Source organism: Lonchura striata, chromosome 3, assembly GCF_046129695.1.
Source record: "Lonchura striata isolate bLonStr1 chromosome 3, bLonStr1.mat, whole genome shotgun sequence".
Classification (NCBI taxonomy): Eukaryota; Metazoa; Chordata; class Aves; order Passeriformes; family Estrildidae; genus Lonchura; species Lonchura striata.
Window position 1 is genome coordinate 33,039,260 of NC_134605.1, and position 24,644 is coordinate 33,063,903.

General features: G+C 46.1%; 1 protein-coding gene across 1 annotated transcript in view; it reads left to right on the forward strand.

The window, feature by feature from the left end:
• CEBPZ (CCAAT enhancer binding protein zeta) overlaps window positions 1–5,419 on the forward strand; it is a 33,975-nt gene extending 28,556 nt beyond the window's left edge. The window contains 8 exon segments of the mRNA XM_077782052.1: window positions 625–682; window positions 1,667–1,830; window positions 1,833–1,873; window positions 2,832–2,890; window positions 2,892–2,914; window positions 3,355–3,428; window positions 3,515–3,596; window positions 4,307–5,419. Coding sequence (XP_077638178.1) covers window positions 625–682; window positions 1,667–1,830; window positions 1,833–1,873; window positions 2,832–2,890; window positions 2,892–2,914; window positions 3,355–3,428; window positions 3,515–3,596; window positions 4,307–4,443 — 638 coding nt within the window. The 3' untranslated portion in view covers window positions 4,444–5,419.
• The last annotated feature ends 19,225 nt before the right edge of the window (window positions 5,420–24,644 follow it).

The window sequence follows — 24,644 nt, forward strand, 5'->3', positions numbered from 1 at the left end:
GTTATGACAAGAATCTGTTACTAATTGCATTTGTCTTTTATTATTTAGTATTTCTAATGAGAATTTGGTTCATAAATTCAGAAGCTTAAAATAATGACCCTATATCTGAAAATTAGACATTTTGCAATGCTAGAATCATAGAATAGTTTGGGTTGGAAGGGACCTTAAACATCTTCTAATTCCATCCCTCCTGCCATGGGCAGGGACACCTTCCACAGGACAGGTTGCTCAGAGCTCCTTCCAACCTGGCCTTGAACACTTTCAGGGATAGGGCATCCACAGCTTCTCTGGGCAGCCTAGTGCCTTACTACCCTCACAGTAAAGAATTTTTTCCTAATACCTAATCTAAACTCTTTCAGTTTGAAGCCATTTCTCCTTGTCCTGTCACTACATGCCCTTGGAAAAAAGTCCCTCTCCAGCTGTCCTGTAGCATCCTTTAGGTACTGGAAGGCCACAGTAAGGTGACCCTGCTCCAGGCTGAACAACTTCAATGCTAGGAAAGGTGCTCCAGCTCTCTGGTCGTTTTTGTGGCCCTCCTCTGGACTTGCTCCAACAACTCAGTGTACTTTCTGGATGCAATGATTTGTATATTTCTTTCTAATAATACCATTTTTTTCTCCCTAGATACTTTTGAAGCTGCTGATAATGCCGTTGTTGGCCAGGATGACCTTGATTTTGCTAGGTGAGACTTCAGATTAGTTGTTACTCCTCTTGTCTTAATGTCTGTATAGAGTTTTATTCTGTGAACTAGAGAGACCTTTTTCAGAGTGGTTTAGAATATCACCTTGCAAAAAAGGCAGTATCAGATTTACATTAAATAATGCAGGTTTTCTGCATGTCCCAAAATAGTTCATGATGACTTTGGGATGCTTATAGTCCTTAAATGAGACTTGTAGTATTGGATTGTCTTAATTAATTAATTAATTAATTGGTTTATACAATGGAGTGACCCAGTAAGCACTGTAAAATCTTGTTTTTCATTGTCTCAGATTTCTATCTGAGAATTGCCAAGTACAAAAGGAAGCAGAATGAGGCATAATGGTACTGCTGGCATAGTACTGGCTGTAACTGGACTTAACACAGTTAATAAACTTTGTGAGATCCAGAGTCACAGAGCTCAGGTCTCCTAAGTCAGCACTTGCATTAATCATTTAGGTGGGAAAGGACCTTTAGGTTCATCGAGTCCGATCATAAATTATTAAGAAGCTTCTCTTTTACTCAAAGTAACTGTAATGCAGCATTTGAATTTGCACAGTGACTTCCCTTGAGGCAACAGCAGAATTAAAGTCTAAACTCTTAGTGAAACCTGAAACATTTTTGTGATCTTGACTGTTGTTTAATAGAGCAGTTTTTGTGTTTTACAGAAAAGACTTTCTGAAAAGGAGCAAACACACAGAGGAGATAAAATACTAAAGCTGTGATTTCTCCTAATTTCAGAATAGCATTCTCTCCAGAACTTCTTAAAAGGGTTGACACAACTGCCTATTGTAATGTTGAAAACATACCCAAGTGTATAATACAGATATTTTAGGTCGCAGCCTACATTTCCAGTAGTTTGCAGTGATGTTGAACTTTTCCTAACGTAGTGTTTGCCAGTAGATAGATGTCATCTGGATGCAAACTATTTTTTCAGATGAAGTGCTAAGCTTGTTACATCTTCTTTTAGTAATATAAAGAAAAATCCCAAGGGCGGCAAGAAAGGCCAAGGTGGTGAGGGATCTGGTGCTGACTGGGAGGATTCTGATGATGAAGATGACTTCAGCAATCTGGATGATGAGGAAGTCTCCTTTGGAAGTATGGAGGAAGACTTTGAAGAGGATATGGATGAAGAGTATTTATGGATGTGTCTGAAGATGATGATGACCTAGGTAAAGTGCCATTAGTTACTGAAAAGCAAGAAGAAAAAGCTTTAAAAATAGGTTACCTAATATGTAACTACATATGCAAATTCCAGTTTAGTTATCTAGGAGGGAAGTTTGGCTTTTAAGCAAAAAAATGAGAAGAGTCCTTCTCTGTAAAATGAAATCGTTAGGAGAAGCATTTCCAGGCACAATCACCTAGGTGGGAGTGGGAATTAGACATCAGAAACTTCCAAATGAGACATGTTTCTTTAATTCTGAAAATTTATACACAAATAACTGGCTTCAGTAGGCAGAAATATTAAAAGAGCTCAAGGAGAAAAAAAACAACTGGTAATTATTTATACACAGTTAGTGCTGATTTTTTTTTAGATGAAGTAACTTTTATTGGAATGGCTGTCTCACAAGTAACAGCTTACTCTTGTAATATAGCTATGCACTCAAGTTTTTAATACTACTGGAGTAGTAACTACTTCTTGTACCTGCATGGTTTTATTTTGTCACCTGAGCAGCACAGTTTACACGGAATATAGTGCATGTGGCTGGAAAAGCAGAGATTAAGTACTCTGGAGTATTTCAATGAATAACTAACAGTCACAGGAAGATGACTGAGGGTAGAGGAGGTAAACTGTTCATACAGTTGTTAACACAATCTTTCATGAGATTATTACTTTACCAAATCTAGCATGCAGACATTTGAGGTTTACCTAATGCCTGCTTTTAGCTTTTGTGTTTTATGTATCATACATCATTCCCTTCTGGTGCTATAGAAACAATATAAAGAACAGCACACCAAAGACCAATTTTTAATGGTCCAGCTTGAGGAAATATTAGATTTGCTTGTGTGCGCTGCCTTTTAAAGACTTGGACCATTATGACAAGTATGCTAGAAAGGAGTTTTAGTCTCTGCTGCACTTTAAATACATGTACATAGTGTGAAAATTGGAGACTATTTGGGTTTTTTCCTATCAGGACTCAAACAATGACAAGCAACTGAAATCCGTCAGTAAAAAGAGCAAGAAAAAGAAAGATGAATTTTGCAGGACCACTAGAAGGTAAGAAAACACTGACATGAAAGCTAAATAGAAATAAAATAGTCTAAAAATCTTTGGAATAGGGGGATTTACTACAGTAGATTATCACATTTTGGATTTAGATTCAGATTTGAATAAACCATAAATGAAAAGCAGGTTGGCCCAGCCAGCATAATTCAGAGTAACACTCTGCTGTTGAGGTGAGAGTTGAAGGAAGGATTTTGAAGAAGGATGATGATGTACTGGTGGCCTGTGCATCTGTTACACCTGATGCAGAGATTTGTGCTATTTAATTCTTGGTTGGAAACTCTTTTTTCCCCTTTTCTTTTAGGGGAGGTGGGGAACAAAGATTTCCAGCAATTGCTAATTCAGATGATCTCATTAAGAAAAGGTTCTAAATATTTAAAACATGGTAAAACTTCATTTTACTGTCTTTGGAAACCTGAAGTTGTGTCTCTTAGAGTAATACTCTTTGAAGGATCCAGCCGAGGAAAGAAAAGTTCAAGATGCTGGTATACTGGCATCTGCAGAAGAGGTGAGTTTGATCCGTGGTAAACAGAAAGTGATCAAGCATTTCACATGCTGCTTTGTAACAGAATGCTAAAATTTCTCTCCTTAAAGTTTGGATATCTGCTGGATGAAAATGCTGGCTCCAAGTTTGACAATATTGGAATGAATGCCATGGCCAACAGAGATAATGCGAGTAAGTACATGCTGCAAGTATCAGGCAGTTGTAATGCTGAAATTCACTTTCCCTTCAGGGTCTATACATGAAAACATGAACCACCTTTAACTGGAATACAGGGTCAGGAACCACACACAGAAGGGACAGTAGCTCAACAGTAAGACCTGACAGTTTTCTCCAGTGACGAGCGATGTCCAGTGCTAAATAATTAAGTGGGAGTAGTGGATTGAATAAGGTTTCAGAAAAGGGAGAGGCTGTTGTTGGCCCTTTCACACTGTAAACAGGGAAGGCAGGATGCTCTTTGTCAAGCATTTGTGTGAGTTCTGCTCAGATGAAGTGTCCTTGATTCCTTGGGAAGGCATAAGGGGTACTGCTGTGTTTACCTACCTATTGGACTGTCTCCTTGCAGTATCAGTGAAGCAGAAAGTAGTTTTCCCAAAGTAATTCTAATGAATTACATGTGTATATGCTGGTTGAATAAACACTGCTCCTAACGCAAATGTGTCTAGCATTAGTAAAATACAAAGCAATCTCTAAAACTCTTGAGATGGTAGGGTTTGTTTTGTGAAAAAAAAACCCACAGCTTTCTCAGAATAAAGGGTAGTTTGCATTTTATTAACATTTATAAATACAGTATTCAAGTTTTAACTTTTACATGATTGATCTGTGTGCCACTTCATGGTCAGATCTATCCATTGGCTCCTTATTTCTCACCCTTCCTCCTACAGTTGTCAAACAGATCCAGTGGGAAATAGAGCGCGACAAGTGGCTTCACAACAGGGATGTGAAAAGCACCATCAAAAAGAAGAAACAGTTTAGGCACAGAGGGCTGAAAAACAAGTACAAAAGCAAGAAATCAAGATGATCAGTGGGACATCTTGATGGGGAAATTTTAAAAATAATTATTCTTAAATAGTTTTTTATTTAATCACACATCTTTCTGACTTCAGTTCTTGCTGCTTAACCATGCCATCTGGTCATTCTCCCTTATGCCATGAATTCCAGACTGCTCTTTGGATTTGTAATGAACTGAAAAATAGGAAAATCCATGTCAGCTCTAAGTGAGACATATCTGACGAGCAGCCCCTTTGTGGCTTGTTTTATTCAGTGTATAACCCTCCAGCTCTGAGACCTCTATCCAACAGTCTGACACTACAGCCATGCCTTAACAATAAAAACTTCTGCAGTGTCTCCTGGGCAAAGTTTTAAGCATCCTAAGCTCAGTTGTATATATTAAGATGCAACAGAAGCTTCAGCCATCCTTCTGAAGCCAATGACTACAAACTCACCTTCCAGAATTGATGGAACTTCTTCTGCATTGTGTATCTGAAATCTGACAAGCAAGAAAGATCCCAGTTACATTCCCAGCATATATTAAGATGAATAATTAAATGCAGTATTTTTATAACTGGAGTTGTTTTACCAAAATTTGAGCTCTTTAGTTACAGCCACCATTAAATAATGTGATGGGAATTTATTTTTTAAAAATAATTTTAGAGACTGTATTCAGGTTACTCATACATATAGCCCCATCATCACAGTGTTTTCTGAGCTTCCTCACAATTGTGATTACCAAGTCCAAGCTACAGATTCACAGGAAGCTGCATGCCTCTCATAGACTGAATGCAGATAAAACCAGGAAAATTTTGTGTTCTTGTACAGATTTATATGTTCACTGAATCATTCCATGGGCTGCTCTGACAACCCAGTAGAAAATCACAGCAGGTTTATGCTATTTTAATTATTTACAGCATCTCATAAAAGGATGTTAACCACTCTAGTACTAACACAAAGCAGTAAAACCTCACTCTTGAGTTCACTGACCTGTCAGATTAGCTCACTGCACCTTATGGAACTGCAATTATAGAAAATATGCAAATGCATATAAGAAATGCAAAAGAGGAGAAAAAACACCCAGCATCAAGTTACAATAGGCTGAAAACATCTATTCTCCATACTTTTGTTACATCTATTTTCTAATAAAAAATACAAAGATGGCTGAAATTTAACAGCCCCCCCCACATCATCTGGATCCTGGAACACAAATGCAAGCTGACCTGAAGGTGAAGCTCACCTTGCACTTGGCATGAAGACCACAGCACTGCTGAAGTGGGTGGATTCTTGCCCTCCCAGCCAAAGCATCACCTGCCTTTTGGCTCGCCCTGACCCTGCAGGTAGCAGGACAGGCTCTTTTCCCAAAGGGACACAGATCTGTCTAATCAGTGCTGCACCCTGCAGAGCCCTGCAGGCAAAGTAAGGCCACTGCTCTGCAGAGCAAACCTCCTTGTAGTAACCAAACTAGTGCTATGTTTATTCCTTCTGTGTTACCTGGGCACAGGTAAGTCTAAGAGACCTGAGGGACTGCAGCTAAATAATCTGGAAGACAACGCTAGCTGTCTCCTGCCAGCCAGGGAAATGTCCCATCGCAGAGGCTGCGAGACCCAGACTGTCCTGGGTTGTAAGATAAGCTTGTATTCTATTTGCCATCTGTTGGAGGTTGGGTAGGTTTGTTATCTCTTCCAAGAACAATGGTTTCCTCCGAAGAGGTAATGGTTTGTTAATGGGCCATTGACTGACTAACTGCAGGGCTGGAAACGTAACACCATCCCATTGTGAGATGCTCCACCCAGAGGGGGAAGCCAAGCACTCTTTTATTGGATAAAGGGGTACCTTTTGGAAGACAGAGCAGCTCTCTCTCTTTGCGGGATTTCCCAGAGAAACAGCTCCTTCAGCGGGATTCCCCAGAGAAGCGCGATTCCCAGAGAAGCGGCTGGAGCGCAGTGAGGCGGCGGCGGCGGAGCTCGGAGTCAGCCCCGGTGCAGAGGAAGACCAGCTCAACTGCCACCAGATCTTCAGAGAAAACTATACCCTTCTAAAGATCACCACTTCAGCTGCAATTCATCAGCCACCGCAAGAGGAGCAGCTATCATTTCAACCGGACTGCTACCAATACCCCGAATCCTCAGGTTGTGGACTTTATCACTAGTTTTGTTTGTACGGATTGCATTTGCCTCTTTAAATTGTTATCTAGTTTTCTCCTAGTAAAGAATTGTTACTCCCATTCCCATATCTTTGCCTGAGAGCCTTTTAATTTAAAAATCCTGGTAATTCGGAGGGAGGGGGTTTACCTTCTCCATTGCACAGGAGGCTTTTGCCCTCCTTCACAGACTCCTGTCTTGTCAGACCAAGAGATATTTTGGCGCCCAACGTGCGGCTCGAGGACATTGAGAGGGAAAAAGGATTAACAGTTCTTAAGTAATTTGTTTTCTGTTGCATGTAGAAACATCTCCAGCATCACCATGTGGTCTAGTTTACCTTGGTTTGGGTGGCATGTGATCGTAGCTATACTTTTCCCATTTGCAGACCCTTATCTAAAAATGGGTCCTATAACTAAGGCTACGGTGTCTGTTATCAAGTTTGGATTCTGGGTTAATTGGGTGAGGAATTCATGGATCTTTAATTTCCTCTGGAAGGCAGGTACATGGATTCATAGCTATCACACATTAACTGTATGTTTTTGGGGTTACTTTAATAACGGTACCTACTGCGAGGAAATAGCGCCTGGGCAAACTTTCTCCCAACCTTTTAACCATCTTTTTGGGTCTGCTCCACCAGTTCTCAAAGGGTTAAGATCCTCTCTAAGTGCTAATGATATCATACAATGGGTGGTGTTGCTGATAGTCCTGTTATATTTAGCATTCAGAGATAAGGGAAGATTAACCTGGATAACTACCCTCACACCTACACCAGAGGCTAGGTATGCTCCTGCAGAACCTGACACTGCCCCAGAGACTCGAGATGCTGCAGCTCCAGAGCCTGACCCTGCCCCACAGCCCACCTCAGAAATGAACCGCCCAGATTGGGTGAGGGTTCTGGTTAAGGAGATACGAGAGATGCTGAAGGAGTGCATTTCCCCAGCTGGTGAGAAACCGGCCCTTTGCCTTGAGGAGGGACAGTCTAATAGTACAGCTGTGGAACCCACAAATGTTACAACTGTCCAGGTTCCAGCTGAACCACAAAGGCAGTCACAGCCAGCAGCAGTTGCCCCGGTAAAAACAAGGAAGTCTGAGGTGAAAGCAGAGCACCCTGCAGATAGGGACAGGAATGGAGGAACCTCACAACCCACAGAGGAGCCAGAGACTGCTATCATCACCGAGTCCCTGACATACGAAAGTCTTCGTAATCTGCATAAAGACATTGTGAGACGAGGGCGTGAGGCTTATACTACTTGCTTACTCCCGGTTTGGGATCTTATGGGTACAGGCGTGCAGCTGGACGGTGGTGAGGCAAGGAACTTGGGACCCTTGACTCAGGACTCGGGTATAAATCAGACTTTTGTAAGGGAACCAGGGTCCCTTTCTCTCTGGGAGCAGCTCTTAATGAGTGTCAGGGAGAGGTTTGTGCACAGGGAGAAAATGCAGGAGCACCATCATAGAATGCGCTGGAAGACCCTCGAGGAAGGGATTCAACAGCTGAGGGGAGTGGCAGTATTGGAGGTACTCTTTGGGAGGGATGGATGACACAATAATGACCCCGACAAGGTCAGGTGTACGGGACAAATGCTGTGGAGTCTAGCAAATCTTGGGCCATCTCAATACACCACTTTCATTGCAACAATCAATGCTGACGCTCACCGGGAGACAGTGGGTTCTGTTGCCTACAAACTTAGGAATTATGAGAGTATGATTAATGGCCCAATGCAGGCTCATATCTCAGCCATGATTAAGGAGTTTAAAGAGGAGATGAGGGAGGAGATGAGGAAGGTTAATGCAGCACCCATGAGAGTCACAGGCCCCAGAATCAGCGCCCAACAATCCCCAGCTAGAGAGAGAGGGTACACCCCAAGGGCTAATCTGTGGTTCTTCCTGCGTGACCATGGGGAAGACATGAGGAGGTGGGATGGGAAACCCACTTCTGTCCTGGCAGCACGGGTCCATCAACTCAAGGAGGGAAACTCTAACCGGGGGAGTTCCACCAAAGTGAAGGTAGCCTCAACCTCCCATGACCAAGCTTGTGGGTACGATCTGTCAGACCCCCTTGAAGGGACCTCTAGTATGTATGCCCAGGAAAGGAATGATAACCAGTGTTAGAGGGGCCCTGTCTCTAGCCAGGGAGAGGCACGGGAAAACCGTATCTTCTGGACAGTGTGGATCCGATGGCCTGGCACATCAGAGCCACAAAAATATGATGGTTTAGTTGATACTGGTGCACAGTGTACTCTGATACCATCGGGACATGTGGGGGCAGAGCCTGTTTCCATTGCTGGTGTGACAGGGGGATCACAACAATTGACTCTGGTGGAAGCCAAGGTGAGCCTGACTGGGAAGGAGTGGAAGAAACATCCTATAGTGACTGGCCCAGATGCTCCGTGTATCCTAGGCATAGACTTCCTCCGGAACAGCTATTACAAAGACCCAAAGGGACTCAGGTGGGCTTTTGGAATAGCCGCTGTAGAGGCAGAAGACATTAAGCAATTGAACACCTTGCCTGGACTGTCAGAAAACCCCTCTGCAGTAGGACTCCTAAGGGTGGAAGAACAACGCGTGCCAATTGCGACCTCGACAGTGCACCGCCGGCAGTATCGGACGGATCGAGATGCCGTGATCCCCATCCACAAAATGATTCGGGAGCTGGAGAGCCAAGGGGTGGTCAGCAAAACCCACTCACCCTTCAACAGCCCCATCTGGCCTGTGCGCAAATCTGACAAAGAATGGAGATTGACTGTGGACTATCGTGGCTTAAATGAAGTGACTCCACCGCTGAGCGCTGCTGTACCGGATATGCTGGAACTCCAGTACGAGCTGGAGTCCAAGGCAGCAAAGTTTTATGCCACCATTGATATTGCTAATGCGTTTTTCTCCATTCCTCTGGCAGCAGAATGCAGGCCTCAGTTTGCTTTCACCTGGAGGGGCGTGCAGTACACCTGGAACCGACTGCCCCAGGAGTGGAAACACAGCCCCACCATCTGCCATGGACTGATCCAGGCTGCACTAGAAAAGGGTGAGGCTCCAGAACACCTGCAATACATTGACGACATCATTGTGTGGGGGAGCACAGCGGCAGAAGTGTTTGAGAAAGGTGAGAGGATCATCCAGATACTACTAGAAGCTGGCTTCGCCATCAAGAAGAGCAAAATCAAGGGACCTGCCCGAGAGATCCAGTTCCTGGGAGTGAAATGGCAAGACGGACGGCGCCAGATTCCCACTGAGGTCATCAACAAGATCACAGCTATGTCCCCACCAACCAGCAAAAAGGAAACACAAGCTTTCCTAGGTGCCATAGGTTTCTGAAGAATGCACATTCCCGAGTATAGCCAGATTGTGAGCCCTCTTTATCTGGTTACCCGAAAGAAGAATGATTTCCACTGGGGCCCTGAGCAGCAACAAGCCTTCACCCAGATCAAGCAGGAGATCGCTCATGCTGTAGCCCTTGGCCCAGTCAGAACGGGACCAGAGGTCAAGAATGTGCTCTACTCTGCAGCCGGGAACCATGGGTTGTCCTGGAGCCTTTGGCAGAAAGTGCCTGGGGAGACTCGAGGCCGACCACTGGGATTCTGGAGCCGAAGTTACAGAGGGTCTGAAGCCAACTACACTCCCACAGAGAAGAAAATCTTGGCTGCCTTTGAAGGAGTTCAAGCCGCCTCGGAGGTAATTGGCACAGAAACACAACTCCTCCTGGCACCCCAACTACCGGTGCTGGGGTGGATGTTTAAAGGAAAGGTTCCTACTACCCACCATGCCACTGACGCCACATGGAGCAAATGGATTGCCCTCATCACTCAGCGCACCTGTATTGGAAACCTGAATCACCATGGGATTTTGGAGATAATTACGAACTGGCCAGAAGGTGAAAACTTTGGTCTCACTGATGATGAGGAGCAGGTACAAGTGACAAGGGCTGAGGAAGCTCCACCATACAACCAACAATCAGCAGAGGAGACCTGCTACGCTCTTTTCACTGACGGTTCCTGTCACATTGTAGGGATGAACCGGAAGTGGAAAGCAGCCGTATGGAGCCCCACATGCCAAGTTGCACAAGCTACCGAAGGAGAAGGTGGATCAAGCCAACTCGCTGAGCTCAAGGCCGTTCAGCTGGCTCTGGACATTGCTGAAAGGGAGAAGTGGCCAAAGCTCTACCTTTATACTGATTCATGGATGGTAGCCAATGCTCTGTGGGGCTGGCTGGGAAGGTGGAGGAAGGCCAACTGGCAACGTAGAGGAAAGCCAATCTGGGCTGCTGATATATGGAAAGACATTGCCTCTCGGGTGAAAAAGCTGACGGTGAAAGTCCGTCATGTAGATGCCCATGTCCCCAAAAGTCGGGCTAATGAGGAGCACCGAAACAATGAGCAGGTAGATCAGGCAGCAAAAATAGAGGTGTCAAAGATAGACTTAGATTGGCACCATAAGGGGGAGTTGTTCCTGGCTCGATGGGCTCATGATGCCTCAGGTCATCAGGGCAGAGATGCCACCTACTAATGGGCACGAGACCGAGGGGTGGATCTAAGCATGGACAGTGTTTCCCAGGTTATCCATGACTGTGAGACGTGTGCTGCCATCAAACAGGCCAAGAGAGTGAAGCCCCTCTGGTATGGTGGGCGGTGGTCCAAGTACAAGTATGGGGAGGCCTGGCAGATTGACTATATCACTCTGCCCCAGACACGCCAAGGCAAGCGCTACGTGCTGACCATGGTAGAAGCCACCACTGGATGGCTGGAGACTTTCCCTGTACCTCATGCCACTGCCCGGAACACCATCTTAGGCTTGGAAAAGCAAGTCCTGTGGAGACACGGCACACCTGAGAGAACTGAGTCTGACAATGGCACCCATTTCAAGAACAGCCTTATCAACACCTGGGCCAGAGAACATGGTATCGAATGGATATATCATATTCCCTATCATGCTCCAGCTGCCGGCAAAGTTGAACGGTGCAACAGACTCCTCAAGACTACCCTAAAGGCACTTGGTGGAGGAACATTTAGAAACTGGGAAATTAACCTGGCAAAAGCAACCTGGATGGTCAACACCCGAGGGTCTGTCAATCGAGCTGGCCCTGCCCAGTCAGAACCCTTACACACAGTAGATGGAGATAAGGTCCCTGTAGTACATATGAAAGGTATTTTAGGGAAAACTGTTTGGATTAATCCCACCTCAGGCAAAGACCAACCCATTCGTGGGATTGTCTTTGCTCAAGGACCTGGTTACACTTGGTGGGTAATGCAGAAAGATGGGGAGACCCGCTGTGTACCACAGGGAAACCTGGTCTTAAGTGAGAATTGGGTGTAAGATTTCGTGGTGTGCAGATGGAAATAGAATAAGGGGTGGATAATGTCCTGGGTTGTAAGATAAGCTTGTATTCTATTTGCCATCTGTTGGAGGTTGGGTAGGTTTGTTATCTCTTCCAAGAACAATGGTTTCCTCCGAAGAGGTAATGGTTTGTTAATGGGCCATTGACTGACTAACTGCAGGGCTGGAAACGTAACACCATCCCGTTGTGAGATGCTCCACCCAGAGGGGGAAGCCAAGCACTCTTTTATTGGATAAAGGGGTACCTTTTGGGGGACAGAGCAGCTCTCTCTGCGGGATTTCCCAGAGAAACAGCTCCCTCGGCGGGATTTCCCAGAGAAGCAGCTCCTTCAGCGGGATTCCCCAGAGAAGCGGCTGGAGCGCAGTGAGGCGGCGGCGGCGGAGCTCGGAGTCAGCCCCGGTGCAGAGGAAGACCAGCTCAACTGCCACCAGATCTTCAGAGAAAACTATACCCTTCTAAAGATCACCACTGCAGCTGCAATTCATCAGCCACCGCAAGAGGAGCAGCTATCATTTCAATCGGACTGCTACCAACACCCCGAATACTCAGGTTGTGGACTTTATCACTAGTTTTGTTTGTACAAATTGCATTTGCCTCTTTAAATTGTTCTCTAGATTTCTCCTAGTAAAGAATTGTTACTCCCATTCCCATATCTTTGCCTGAGAGCCGTTTATTTTAAAAATCCTGGTAATACAGAGGGAGGGGGTTTACATTCTCCATTGCAAAGGAGGATTTGCCCTCCTTCACAGACTCCTGTCTTGTCAAAGCAAGACAAGCAGGGAGAGAGCACGGCCAGCAGACCGCAGCTTGCAGCTTGCCCAGAAAAGAGCAGTGTTTTTTACAGTGTGCAGCAAATCCATGTTTCTGGGCAAGGGCGGCATAAGTGCGCTGCGCTGCTAAGCTTTCTCCATGCGAGACACACTGGTAAAGCTTTTCGCTGTGATGCAGTGCACGAGAGAAGCCGGCTCCGGCTCTCCACTGCTGCCCGAAGGGAAGCGCCGGTCGCCGGCGTCTTTCGGCTGAAGCAGCGCTTCGGAGCGTGTGACTGCCGCTCCCGGGATGTGTGCGCGAAGTAGTTGCTTCTGCCGCTCCGGGAGCCGGAGAGAGCGGTAGCTTGTACGAGGGCGAAGAACGAAGCGGCAGAGCAGCGGGCTTGTGTGCACAGCTCGGGCTGCTAGAGGACGCTGGCGACCGCTCGCCTGCCCCTTCAATTCACTGCTGGCATGCTTTCTGGCAGGTGTTCCAGGACAACTTTCCTGGCTTTTGACTTCGTCCTGACGAAGCCCCTCCGGGGAAATGCCTGCTCGTCCCCTGAGGCTCCGAGATGCAGAGTGGGGATGCTGCTGTCTGATAGCCGTGCTCTCTCCCCATCTCGTTGTTGGTGCGTGCACGTGCCGTCCTGGCATTTAGTGCACAGTTGAGGCAATCGCAAAAGCCCTGCAGCTGCTGACTCGCAAACAGAAGGCGCTGTTTATGCTCTCGCTTCTTGAGAAATTCTGCGCAGCCCATCTTCTCTCCAGCTTTAATCGAGGTCTCTGCATCTCGGAGCCTCAGGGGACGAGTAGGAATATCCCCGGAGGGGCTTTGTCGGGACGAAGTCAAAACCCAGGAACGTTGTCTCGGAACACCTTCAATAAAGCATGCCAGCAGTGCATTGAAAAGGTAGGTTGCTGTAGCCACCGTCCTCTGGCAGTCCGAAGGCTGTGCACACGATCTCATCTTCCTGCGGCTGCCTTCTTCGCCCTCGTACGAGCTACCGCTCTCTCCGGCTCCCGGAGCAGGAGTAACAGCTGCTTCGCGTACACTACACCGGAGCTTCGCGCGAAGGTCGCCGGCGACCGCGCTTCCCTTCGGGCAGCAGCGAAGAGGTGTCGTGTGCGTCTGCACTGGACTGCATCACAGCGAAAAGCTTTGCCAGTGTGTCTCGCGTGGAGAAAGCTTAGCAGCGCAGCGCACCTATGCCGCCCTTGCTCAGAAACATGGATTTGCTGCACACTCCAGAAACATGGCCTTTTCCAGGGCAAGATGCCAGCTGCTATCTGATGGCCGTGCTCTTCTCTCTGCTCCTGCCCAGCTCGTTGTTGCTGCGTGCACATACCGTCCTGGCATTCAGTGCATAGTGAAGGCAGTGGCCAAAGTCCAGCAGCTTCTGATTCCCAAAGAGAACTTAAATTTTATGGAAAAAAAATATTGTAATGTTAACTAGGGATTATTATAGCACCAGTAATAGGTTCTGTCTTGCATGTAATACCTACATTTTACAGAGCAAAGAACACTTCCTCCTTTGGTTGGTCTCATTAGAAAAAAATAATGTCTATGGAAGATATTCTGTTTTAAGTTTCATCTTTGAAGTCATCAGATCCAGAAGTTTCTCCTTTTCCACTCAGTTTTTTTTCTGCTAATGTAAATATTTTTCATGCGGTTGTAATTAAAAATCTACACTAAGTAAACAGATAGCTTTGCCAAAGAGTTTTTAAAGTGAAGATTGTAATTGGGATTTACAGGGCCATGTTTAAATACATAGACGAGAAAATTTCATTTATCAGGAAAAGTTCCAGTTCATTATACAACTAGGTTGTTTTTTGCTGGAAGCAATTAAAAATGTAGTTCCACGCCTCTCTCTGCTAAAAAACAACAACAACAACAACAACAAAAACCAAAACAAACCAACAACTAACCAAACAAACAAAACCAAAGCAAACAACTGTACCAGCAACGTGTTTCCTTTTCATGTGTTTTTTTCCCTGGTAATCGTGTGTGCTAAAGAGTCTTAACTTCATATACCATTTCAGTCTGTGCAGTAGAAAATGAACCATGAATGATGTTTTGAACATCAGTTTTTGAACACCCTGGGGTCACTGATGATAATTGCTTTAGTTTTGGCTACATTAAAAGCAGTAGCATCAAAATACCTAAGTTAAACTATATGAAATTAATACTGGACTTTAAAAAACAGATTCCAGCATGACTGATCATGGATGTTAATTTAATATATCTTTGGAAACCAGGAGTAGGGAACTATTCAGAGATCTCTCAAGGAAGTATAAGCTTTCTGAAAGCAGCACTAAAACAAAGGCTACATGCACATAAAGCTTATATAGAAATTAACCATTTACGGCTGTCCTATTGAAAAGAAAACTCTCCCCCACACTCCTCCTCTAATTTTTGCATGTCTGATACTAGCCAAAGGCACTTTGAGAGTGTTTAGCTGTGAAAATTTGACAATGGTGAATCACTTTTGTACAGTTTTTATTTTAAAATGGGAGTGTATTGCTGATAGCAGAGTGCTTTGGACATTGCCAGTCCCTCCTTTCCCAAAGAAATCTATATCCTGTATAACTGTTGTTGGAGAAGCTATCTGAGAAACCACACTTGAGATACTCATTAGGTATCTTTTACAGAAAGTGAGGGTTATTATTTTATGGACAGTTCTGAACTATACCAAAATCCAGACTGCACATTTTAAGACAGACATGAACTGCAAACACTGACTTCTGTAGCTGTTAAATAATGCAAAAAAGAAATTTGCTTTCTAATTTGTAGATCTGAATTCAGAACAGTGCCTTTTGAGCTCATCAGTGCATTCAAAATTTGGGACTAAAACAATAATTTTTTTAAAAGAGTTGAAGAGATGGACAAAAAAAGTTATTGAATTTTCTTTTAAATTACTTATCAATATTTGATTGCTTTCTAAAGGTTTGTCATACTAATTAGTGATGAATAATTAGAAATCTTTGCAAATTACCTGTAAGAACAGTGTGCATCAAAAAGTTGCAGTTGAGGAAGATCTTGCTTCAGACTTGGAAACACATAGACACTAGGCTGCAAACACAGAATAATTGACTGGTCCTAATCCACCTGTCTTTTCTCTTCCTTAATCTTCTATAGCTAAGCAGTAAAAGTGAACTAATTTGAGAAGAATTTGAAAAGTGATTTATCTTCAACAAAAACTTGGTGTCAAATGTGTTGCCTTCAGTGAGCTGTGCCATCTTACATAATGGGTAGTCTTTCCTTAGGGCTAAAATAAAAAACTAGCACAAGATGCCAAAGCTGCCATTCCCCTAGGAGCATGCCTGAGAAGGGTTGTGAGGAAGAATTAGTATCACACTATGCTTGGCACTGTTAGCAGGGCCCTGCATACCAGGTTTTAACTGGTTTAACAAATGTATTTTAGGACTAAGACACTTTTTCTCCCTTCCTCAGACATATTGTACCAGGATCTGCTGCCAGCTGGCTGTTGATTTCATAAACCTTTCTTCCAGTCATACTAAAAAAGAGCAAAATGACTGAGGCCAATTTTTTATCTACCAATGAGTGACATTTGTTTTTCTTACCATAAAGGTATATTGGAGTCTTGGTGTGACTACATGCGGTGAAAAAGTGTATCAAAACAAAACAGTCTTGGGAGCCTCAAAGGAAACTTCTCCTCCTTTCTAGGGTTAGGGGTTTTACAAATAAAAAGCTGCATTAAGCATCTCCTATTTTTAAGCATAAACTTTTTAATATGGGTTAAAAGTAGCAAGGTGGAATGATAATTAGTTCTGCTTCCTTAACTACGACATCCTCGCCCTCTTCCAATGTTCCAGAATCTTTGAAGTGTTCTCTGTGTTGTGCTGGGTGTGGATTTGTACTACACTTTGTGGAATTGTGTTATTACAGGTTTTATTATGTAATGGTTTGTTCCTATGTACCCTTTTGTTCCACTTGGTTTGTCCCTAGTTTTCCCACCTTACCCCATCTGTCAATCCTCCCCTAAAGTGCCTAGTCATTCCCTTGCCCCCTCCCAGGCACCCTGTCAGTCACTCGGTATCCCTTCCCATACACCTAGAAGCTTCCATCCTGGGTGCCGGGTGATTGGACAGGGGCCGGGGGCCCCTCCCACATCCATCCCTCATTGGTTCCCATTTGTGTCACCCCATACAAGAGCCACTCCCTAGCCCACTCCCATTGGTTGACTGGTTCCCCTCCCTCTCAGTTTATAACATGCTGCAATCACTTTGCAGGTGCTCGTTAGCAGGACTGTTCAAGTGTTGTTAGCCTCGGTTGGGCTGCAATAAACTTCGCACTTAGCCCTAGCAAGAGTCTCTCTTCCTTATCACGCCGCGGGATTCAGCAGCACTTTCCTAACCCACGAAGCACCCTACAAAGCCCTGCTGGGTCCAGCGGAGGGTGTTTCACCTGCCCCTCTCGCCCCATCGGGAGCTAGCCGGGGCAAAAAGGGATCTGGGACGGGAGCACGGCAGCCTGGCGCCCAATGTGGGGCCTCTCCACAGCGTTTGACCCCGCGACAGAGGACCCTCAGAGTCTGGGAGACTCGGGGACTCGGACCTCTTTGGCCATCAAGCTAACCCGGTGGGAGCAGACCCTCGTTTTAGCGGGTGGCGCTCCCAGGGATAAGACCGGCAGCTCCGGACAGCACCTCTGGAGTCGGCTTCCTCCTGCAGCGTTATCTGCCACTGGGATTTTTAGTTTCTGCCCCGACAGCCCAGGACCCTCTCTTTGGTAAGTAAGGGGGCCCTTAGGGCTTAGCCTCCTGTCCTTTTTGGGAATTTTCTTTCTCCACGGGGTTTGGGGGAAGGATTCCCTTGCTGGGTGGGCTTTTCTTTCTCCCTTGGTTTTGGGGAAAGATCCCACATTCTCTTTTACGCTTCCTTTCCCGGGGTGTGGGAAGCTTTAAGGGCGATCAGACTAAGCAGTCAGGGCAGTCTTCTGTTTTTCGTTGTTATTTTCCCGGTTGTGGATTTTGTGGCTCATTTCTCCATCTCTCAGCATGGGTGCTAAGCTGACTGCGCCTGAGAAGAGATTGTTTTCCCAAGTTGCGGGCATCCTTTGTGTTGGGGAAAAAACATTTAAAAAATCGGATATTAAGAAGTTTGTCCGATGGCTGTCTCAGACCTTCCCTGAAATTTCAGCTAGCAAATTTTATCAAGTCCCCTTTTGGGACCAAGTGGGAAGGGAGATCCTCCGACAGCCGGATCTTTCTCTTTCCAAATTTACACATTTGGGTCTCCAAATTAGAGACATTATTAAAAATAACTATGAAGGTCTGCCACAACCATCTGTAGACAAACCCAACCCCAGTTCTAACCCCAGTTCTAAAAATCCTACTCCTCTTTCCTCTCCCTCTCTCCCGAGACCGGGTATTCTTAGACGGGCATCCCGGCGAAGTCCGCAGGCAGATTCTGGCCCCTCTGAGAATTCCCCGGACCCCTGACAGGACAGTGCTGGCACTGTCCCGAATCCTCCTTCTACCTCTTCTTCCCCACAATATACCACCCTATCTCGTAAAAATTCTGTTAGTTTTAAGTTACCCCAGCCACCTAAAGACCCCTCATCCCCTATTCCCTTAGCCCAGGATCCTCAAAATGGCTTCCCTTCTCCCTCCTTCCCAAGAACACAAAATGGCGGCGACCGCATGGCTTTTCCCGCCTTTTGTGCTTCTTCTTCCCATGATCCCCATCCTCCCTCTTCCCAAAACCCCTTCCGGACGTCAGCCAACCCCTTCTGTCCCCAAGACTTCTCCACCCATCCTTCTTCTCCACCCCCAATCTCCTCCTCTAATGAATTATGCAACATCCCGCCCCTCGGCTCCACCCCCGGGGAGGGGAGTCTCCAACACGCCACTCCCACTGCCACAGACTCCGCCTCTTTCAACTCCTACCTCGGTTCCCACGACCCAACTTCCGGTTCCCACGCTTTGAGTTCCGGGGGGGCGGGAGCATGGGAACCGTGGCTTGCCCCATTCCCTGCCTACCTTCTCAGCTGCACTGGTCACCTTTACCCCGCGACGGGGAGGCAGGCCCCTCGCACAGTGGTCCCCCATCCCACAGCAAATAATAAAAGATCTCTGCAAAGCCCAAAAGGAATTTGGTTGAGAGAGTGAGTTTTTTAGAGGCTTGTTAAAAACAACCCTTTCCTCAGCTGAATATGTTCCCGCTGATATACAGACACTGTTCTCATGCATGACAACCCAAGCAGAGTTTTTAATTTGGGAATCCGCATGGAAGCAGGAAATTAGGGAAGTGTTGCCGGACCTTTGGGCGGATGCAGATATCTCCAGGGATGCGGATGGAGCAATTTTATCTGTGGATCATCTGTGCGGGGAGGGGGATTGGCAATTGGGGACAAAGCAGGTGGACAAAATCCCTAGAGAAGCCCTTCAGGTTAGCTCCAAAACAGCAGAAAAGGCTTTCTTTAAGCTAAGACCAAGCAGCCCGGCCATTAATTATCTTTCTATTAAGCAGGAACCTTTTGAATCATTTGTTACTTTCGTGGACTGTCTATGCAATGCTATAGAGGCTCAAGTTCCAGATGAAAGACTCAGGAAAGGAATACTCACAGAGGTTGCCAGACAAAATGCGAATGATGCATGCCGGCAAGCGATCCTGAGCCTTCCACTAGACCTAGAGCCGGCTCTTCAGAACATGCTGGACGTGTGTTCCCGAAAAGTGACAATTCCAGCCAAGGACACACAGGGAACTCATCGACCGCCATACAAAAGAGTTTCTTTTGCAGAGGCCGTAACACCTACAGCCACCCCTGTGCCGGAACACCGTTCTGCCGGAGCACCCCCAAGGGGATCCCAACAAGACAGGCCGTGCAATCTCTGTAAACAGAGGGAACATTGGGCTTCGCACTGCCCACTGCGGGAGGACTTTTTAAAATTTCGCCAACAGCAACAGGGGAGGAATGCATCGAACACTGGGGGGAAACAAAAAAACTAATAAGTCAGCGCAGTCCCTCCCTGCACGAGGAAACAAATATGGTGGGGCTTATAATATCAAAAGAGGGGAGGAACAAGTGTTCTGAAAGCCCACCTGAGGACAAAACCCTCAATACCAAAAAAGACACTTTACCGGACTTGACTATGACTGACGAACCAGCCTATATGGGAGAGGATGTGGATTTTATTCCCAAAGCATGGCTTGGTCGGGACCCCGACCATCCCAGGCCCATATTTAACACTCATTCTCATTTTTCCCCATATAGGTTGGCCCTGACCGAACCTCTCCATCTGAAGGACAGTCATTGGCACTTCATCACTGTAGACACTGCGGACCCAGGAACCTGGAGGAACATCCACAGTAGGTACATCGTTCTTGGGGACACAAAGCTCATGCCACTCGACATCACAATCGCACCATGTTTAACATCAAAAGACCCTGAGCAATTAGTATTGTGGCTGCGCTGCTCCCATCCACCAGTTTTCCTTCCAAAGGGCCAAATCATCGACCAGGCCATCCCAGTATCTAAACCTCCTGCACACCCAGAAGACCTATGGAAAAAATCAGCCAAAAAGAGTTATCAGGTATGCCAGGCACAAATTATAGGGAAGGAGAGGCCGAAGCTCTTATGCTATATGTGGAAGGATGGGGAGCACAAACATCTTAATGGACTCTTAGACACAGGGGCAGACATGACAGTCATTCCTGCATGGGACTGGCTGTCACGATGGGAATTGCAAAACGTGGCTGGGAGAATTCAAGGTGTAGGGGGTTCACAATTGGCTAAACAATCTAAAAACATCGTAAAATCTGAGGGGCCAAACGGGCAATCGGCTTATTTACACCCGTTTGTTTTGGACTATACGGAACCCTTGTGGGGGAGGGACCTAATGGCCCAGTGGGGGGTCACAATTGACATACCGACTCCCCAGGTTTTTCGGGCAGCGGTCACTGAGGAGCGTCCTACCCAGAAACTTAATTGGCTTACTGATACACCAATCTGGGTAGAGCAGTGGCCGCTCAATAAACAAAAATTAAAAGCGCTCTGGAAACTTGTGGATGAGCAACTCGCCAAAGGGAATATCCAGGAAACAACATCTCCCTGGAATTCCCCAGTCTTTGTCCTCACAAAACCAGGCAAGAAGGACGAGTGGTGGCTCTTGCATGGCCTTCGTGCCATAAACAATGTCATCAAAGACATGGGCCCTCTCCAACCAGGGATGCCGTCCCCCACGATGTTGCCAGAAAATTGGGAATTGGGCGTGATTGATATAAAGAACTGTTTCTTTCAAATTCCCTTAAACCCTGAGTACGCAGCACGGTTTGCCTTCTCGGTTCCTTCCATCAACCGAGAAGCCCCAATGGAGAGATATCACTGGAGAGTTTTGCCACAAGGCATGAAAAACAGTCCTACTCTCTGCCAGTGGTACGTCTCTTCATTGCTGTCCCCTGTGCGTGCAGCCACTGAGGGCGTGATCATCCAGCACTATATGGATGATATACTTATTTGTGCCCCCAACAGTGATCTACTTACAGACGCACTTGCACTGACAACCGATGCGTTGGTTGCTGTAGGATTTGAGCTGCGAAAAGACAAAATTCAACGGATGCCACCTTGGAAATACCTGGGTTTGGAAATAAACAAGCGGACCATTGTTCTGCAGAAATTGGCAATAAAAAATACAATTCGAACTCTAGCTGATGTACAGCAGCTGTGTGGGTCTTTAAACTGGGTGAGACCCTGGTTAGGTATTACCAACGAAGACCTAGCCCCGCTTTTCGATTTATTGAAAGGGGGGGAAGAGCCCAGTTCTCCCAGGGAACTCACTCCAGAGGCCAAAGCTGCACTAGAGAGGGTTCAGGAGACAATGTCTGCCAGGCAGGCCCACAGATACGATCCGGGCCTGCCCTTCAAATTAATCATATTGGGCAGGCTGCCACACCTCCACGGTGTGATTTTTCAATGGACAGACACCCTAGGGAAGGGCAAGGATCACGACAAAAGGGATCCACTCTCAATCATAGAGTGGGTTTTCCTGAGTCATAGCGGATCCAAAAGAATGACATGGCCACAAGATCTGGTGGCAGATTTAATCCGCAAGGCAAGAGCGCGGGTTCGGGAGCTGGCGGGGTGTGACTTTGAGTGCATCCACATTCCTCTGAAATTGGAATCGGGCCAGTTCACAAAGGCAATGTTGGAGCACCTACTGCAAGAAAATGAATCATTGCAGTTTGTGCTGGACAGCTACATGGGCAAAATTTCAGTTTTGAGACCGGCCCACAAAATTTTCAATTCTGAAATCCAATTCACTTTGTCAACAAAACAAATTCAGAGTAAAAAACCCTTGAAGGCTCTGACAGTTTTTACAGATGCGTCCGGAGGGTCTCACAAGTCAGTTGTGACTTGGAAAGATCCTCAAACTCAGCGGTGGGAGGCAGATGTTGTTAAGGTGGAGGGTTCCCCTCAAATAGCTGAGTTGGCCGCAGTCGTTAGGGCCTTCGAGCAGTTCTCTGAACCCTTCAGTCTGGTTACTGATTCGGCTTATGTAGCAGGTGTAGTGTCCAGAGCACAGGATGCAATTCTGCAAGGTGTTTCCAATGATACTCTTAATAAGTTGCTCTCAAAATTAATCAAATTAGTCTCCCACCGAGAGCAACCATTTTATGTGATGCACATCAGGTCACACACCGATCTGCCAGGGTTCTTGGCCGAGGGCAATCGGCGTGCTGATTCCCTCGCTGCCGCCCCTGTCCAGGTGGCGCCGCTCCCTGACAAATTCCAGCAAGCCAAGATAAGCCACCAGCTCTACCACCAAAATGCGCCCCGCCTGGTGAGACAATTCCACCTCACCCGTGACCAGGCCCGGGCCATTGTGGCCACCTGCCCGTCCTGTAAGTCGCTCCCACTGCCATCGGTGAGCGCAGGGGCTAACCCTAGGGGTCTGAAGTCCTGCGAGGTGTGGCAAATGGATGTTACTCACATCCATTCCTTCGGGAGGATGAAGTACGTCCATGTCTCTGTGGACACCTTCTCTGGGGCAGTTTTCGCCTCTGCCCACACAGGGGAGAAGGCCAAGGACATAAAAAAACATCTAATACAGGCCTTCTCTATGCTGGGTGTCCCCAAATTAATTAAAACCGACAATGCCCCCGGGTACACCTCCAAGGAATTTACAGGCTACCTACAGCAATGGGGAATAGAACACAAAACTGGCATCGCCTATTCCCCATCAGGTCAAGCCATGGTGGAGCGGACTCACCAAAGTCTCAAAAGAATGTTAAAACAACAACAGCCCTCAGCAAAGACTGAATCCCCCCAGGTTCGGTTGGCGCAGGCCCTCTTCACAATCAATTTTTTAAACTGCTCCTTCGAGTGCCTGAATCCACCCATCACTAGGCACTTTAATAATCATGATTTGAGTAAGGTCAGGGAAAAGCCTCCAGTTCTCATTAAAGATCCTGAGACCTGGCGGCAGGAGGGACCCTATGATTTAATCACCCGAGGGGCGGGGGTACGCCTGCGTATCTACACCCTCAGGCCTAAGATGGGTCCCCTCCAAATTCGTCAGACCATACATCCCGAAAGCTCAGAAAAAAGAACCGGAAAGTCCTCAGGTTGGGCATGCCGCCCTTAGACGGCGGAGAAAGTCACCCCTACCTGACTCTCCCTCTTCTCTCTCTAACTCCTGTGGCTCTTTGTTCCCTTTTGAGTTAGACCTCCCCTATCCTGAGTATTAATTTACGTTTCAGTTGTTTTTCAGAACACACTCCACCCCGAATCCACCCAAGATGCAAACAACTTTGAGCCTCATCCTTCTCGGCATCACCATCGCCATAAGACCACAGCTGGCATGGATTGTCCCTCAGCCCCCAACCAACGTATGGACCACACTGGCCAAATCCTTAAACCAAGACCATTTATGTTTATCAACCACTTCTGCTTCCAACCCCTTCCTATCCTGCCTCGTGGGGATCCCGTATCCTCTACAGAATTTTCCTTTTACCCTCCCTAAAAATGCCTCTGCCCCACGCATAAAGTCCCGTACTTTCGTCATGCACGCAGTGAGACAACCAGGCATGGGTCAAATCACTTCCCCGTATGGAAAAAGAACCTGAAGAACTAGAATTACTTGGCTCCTCCCTTGCTTATATGTGTATTCATTTTGTTGTCTCCTCCAATCCCTTTGCCCAGCCTAGGAGGGAAATCAAAAAAACCATCCCAGAGTATCAAGCAAGGAATTGGTGTAAATGCAAATTCCAGGTTTCTCTACCCCCGATAATAAACTCCACAACGCTTGAAGTTTAATATATGAAATAGAAGCTGATCAGTTACTTGAAAAGGTGTGATGAGGTACCCATTGATCCCGTCTATTTAGAGCTGGTTTACTTGTTTACCAAATAGGCTAATACATTGCAAATGGTTCTTTTTCAAAGAGCAATTCACGAGATGAGATAGTTTTAGTCCTTCCATGACAAATGCTTAATTCTCTATGAAGTGTGAGGCACATTAGCAAGACCTCCAGTGTTATCTGTAAGTGCTTTAAAACTGTGTTGTTCACATTATTATCAGAGGTAAGAACTAAAGGAGCTGCAAATATTATCACACATCTCCTACATACTAATAACTGGGCTGTTGAATATGAGGGTTACAGCTCTTTCTCCTTCTGTTTTACAGATTTGTTGAGACTCTTTTACTTCCAGCGTTAGCCATTTAATGAATCAGATCAAATTAAAATAGTTTCGAAATTGCTCATACCTCATTATTTAATGTTGTAATCTCTCTTTTCTCATATTTTTCCAGCTGGCAGTAAAAATCTGTGTGCCTTCAGAAGACGATTTGAGTGCAGCAGGCTTCTTTGGAAAGCATCTACTGATCCAACATGACTGCATTACTGCTTTGTGCATGCAGACACAGCACTAATAATAGTGAGAATGGCTTTAGAAGCAAGACTAGTTCAGCTATAAATTGTTAGTAATTAATAGCTGACCCTTTAAGAAAAGACATTGCCTACATGCATTATCCTAAAGCTAAGTT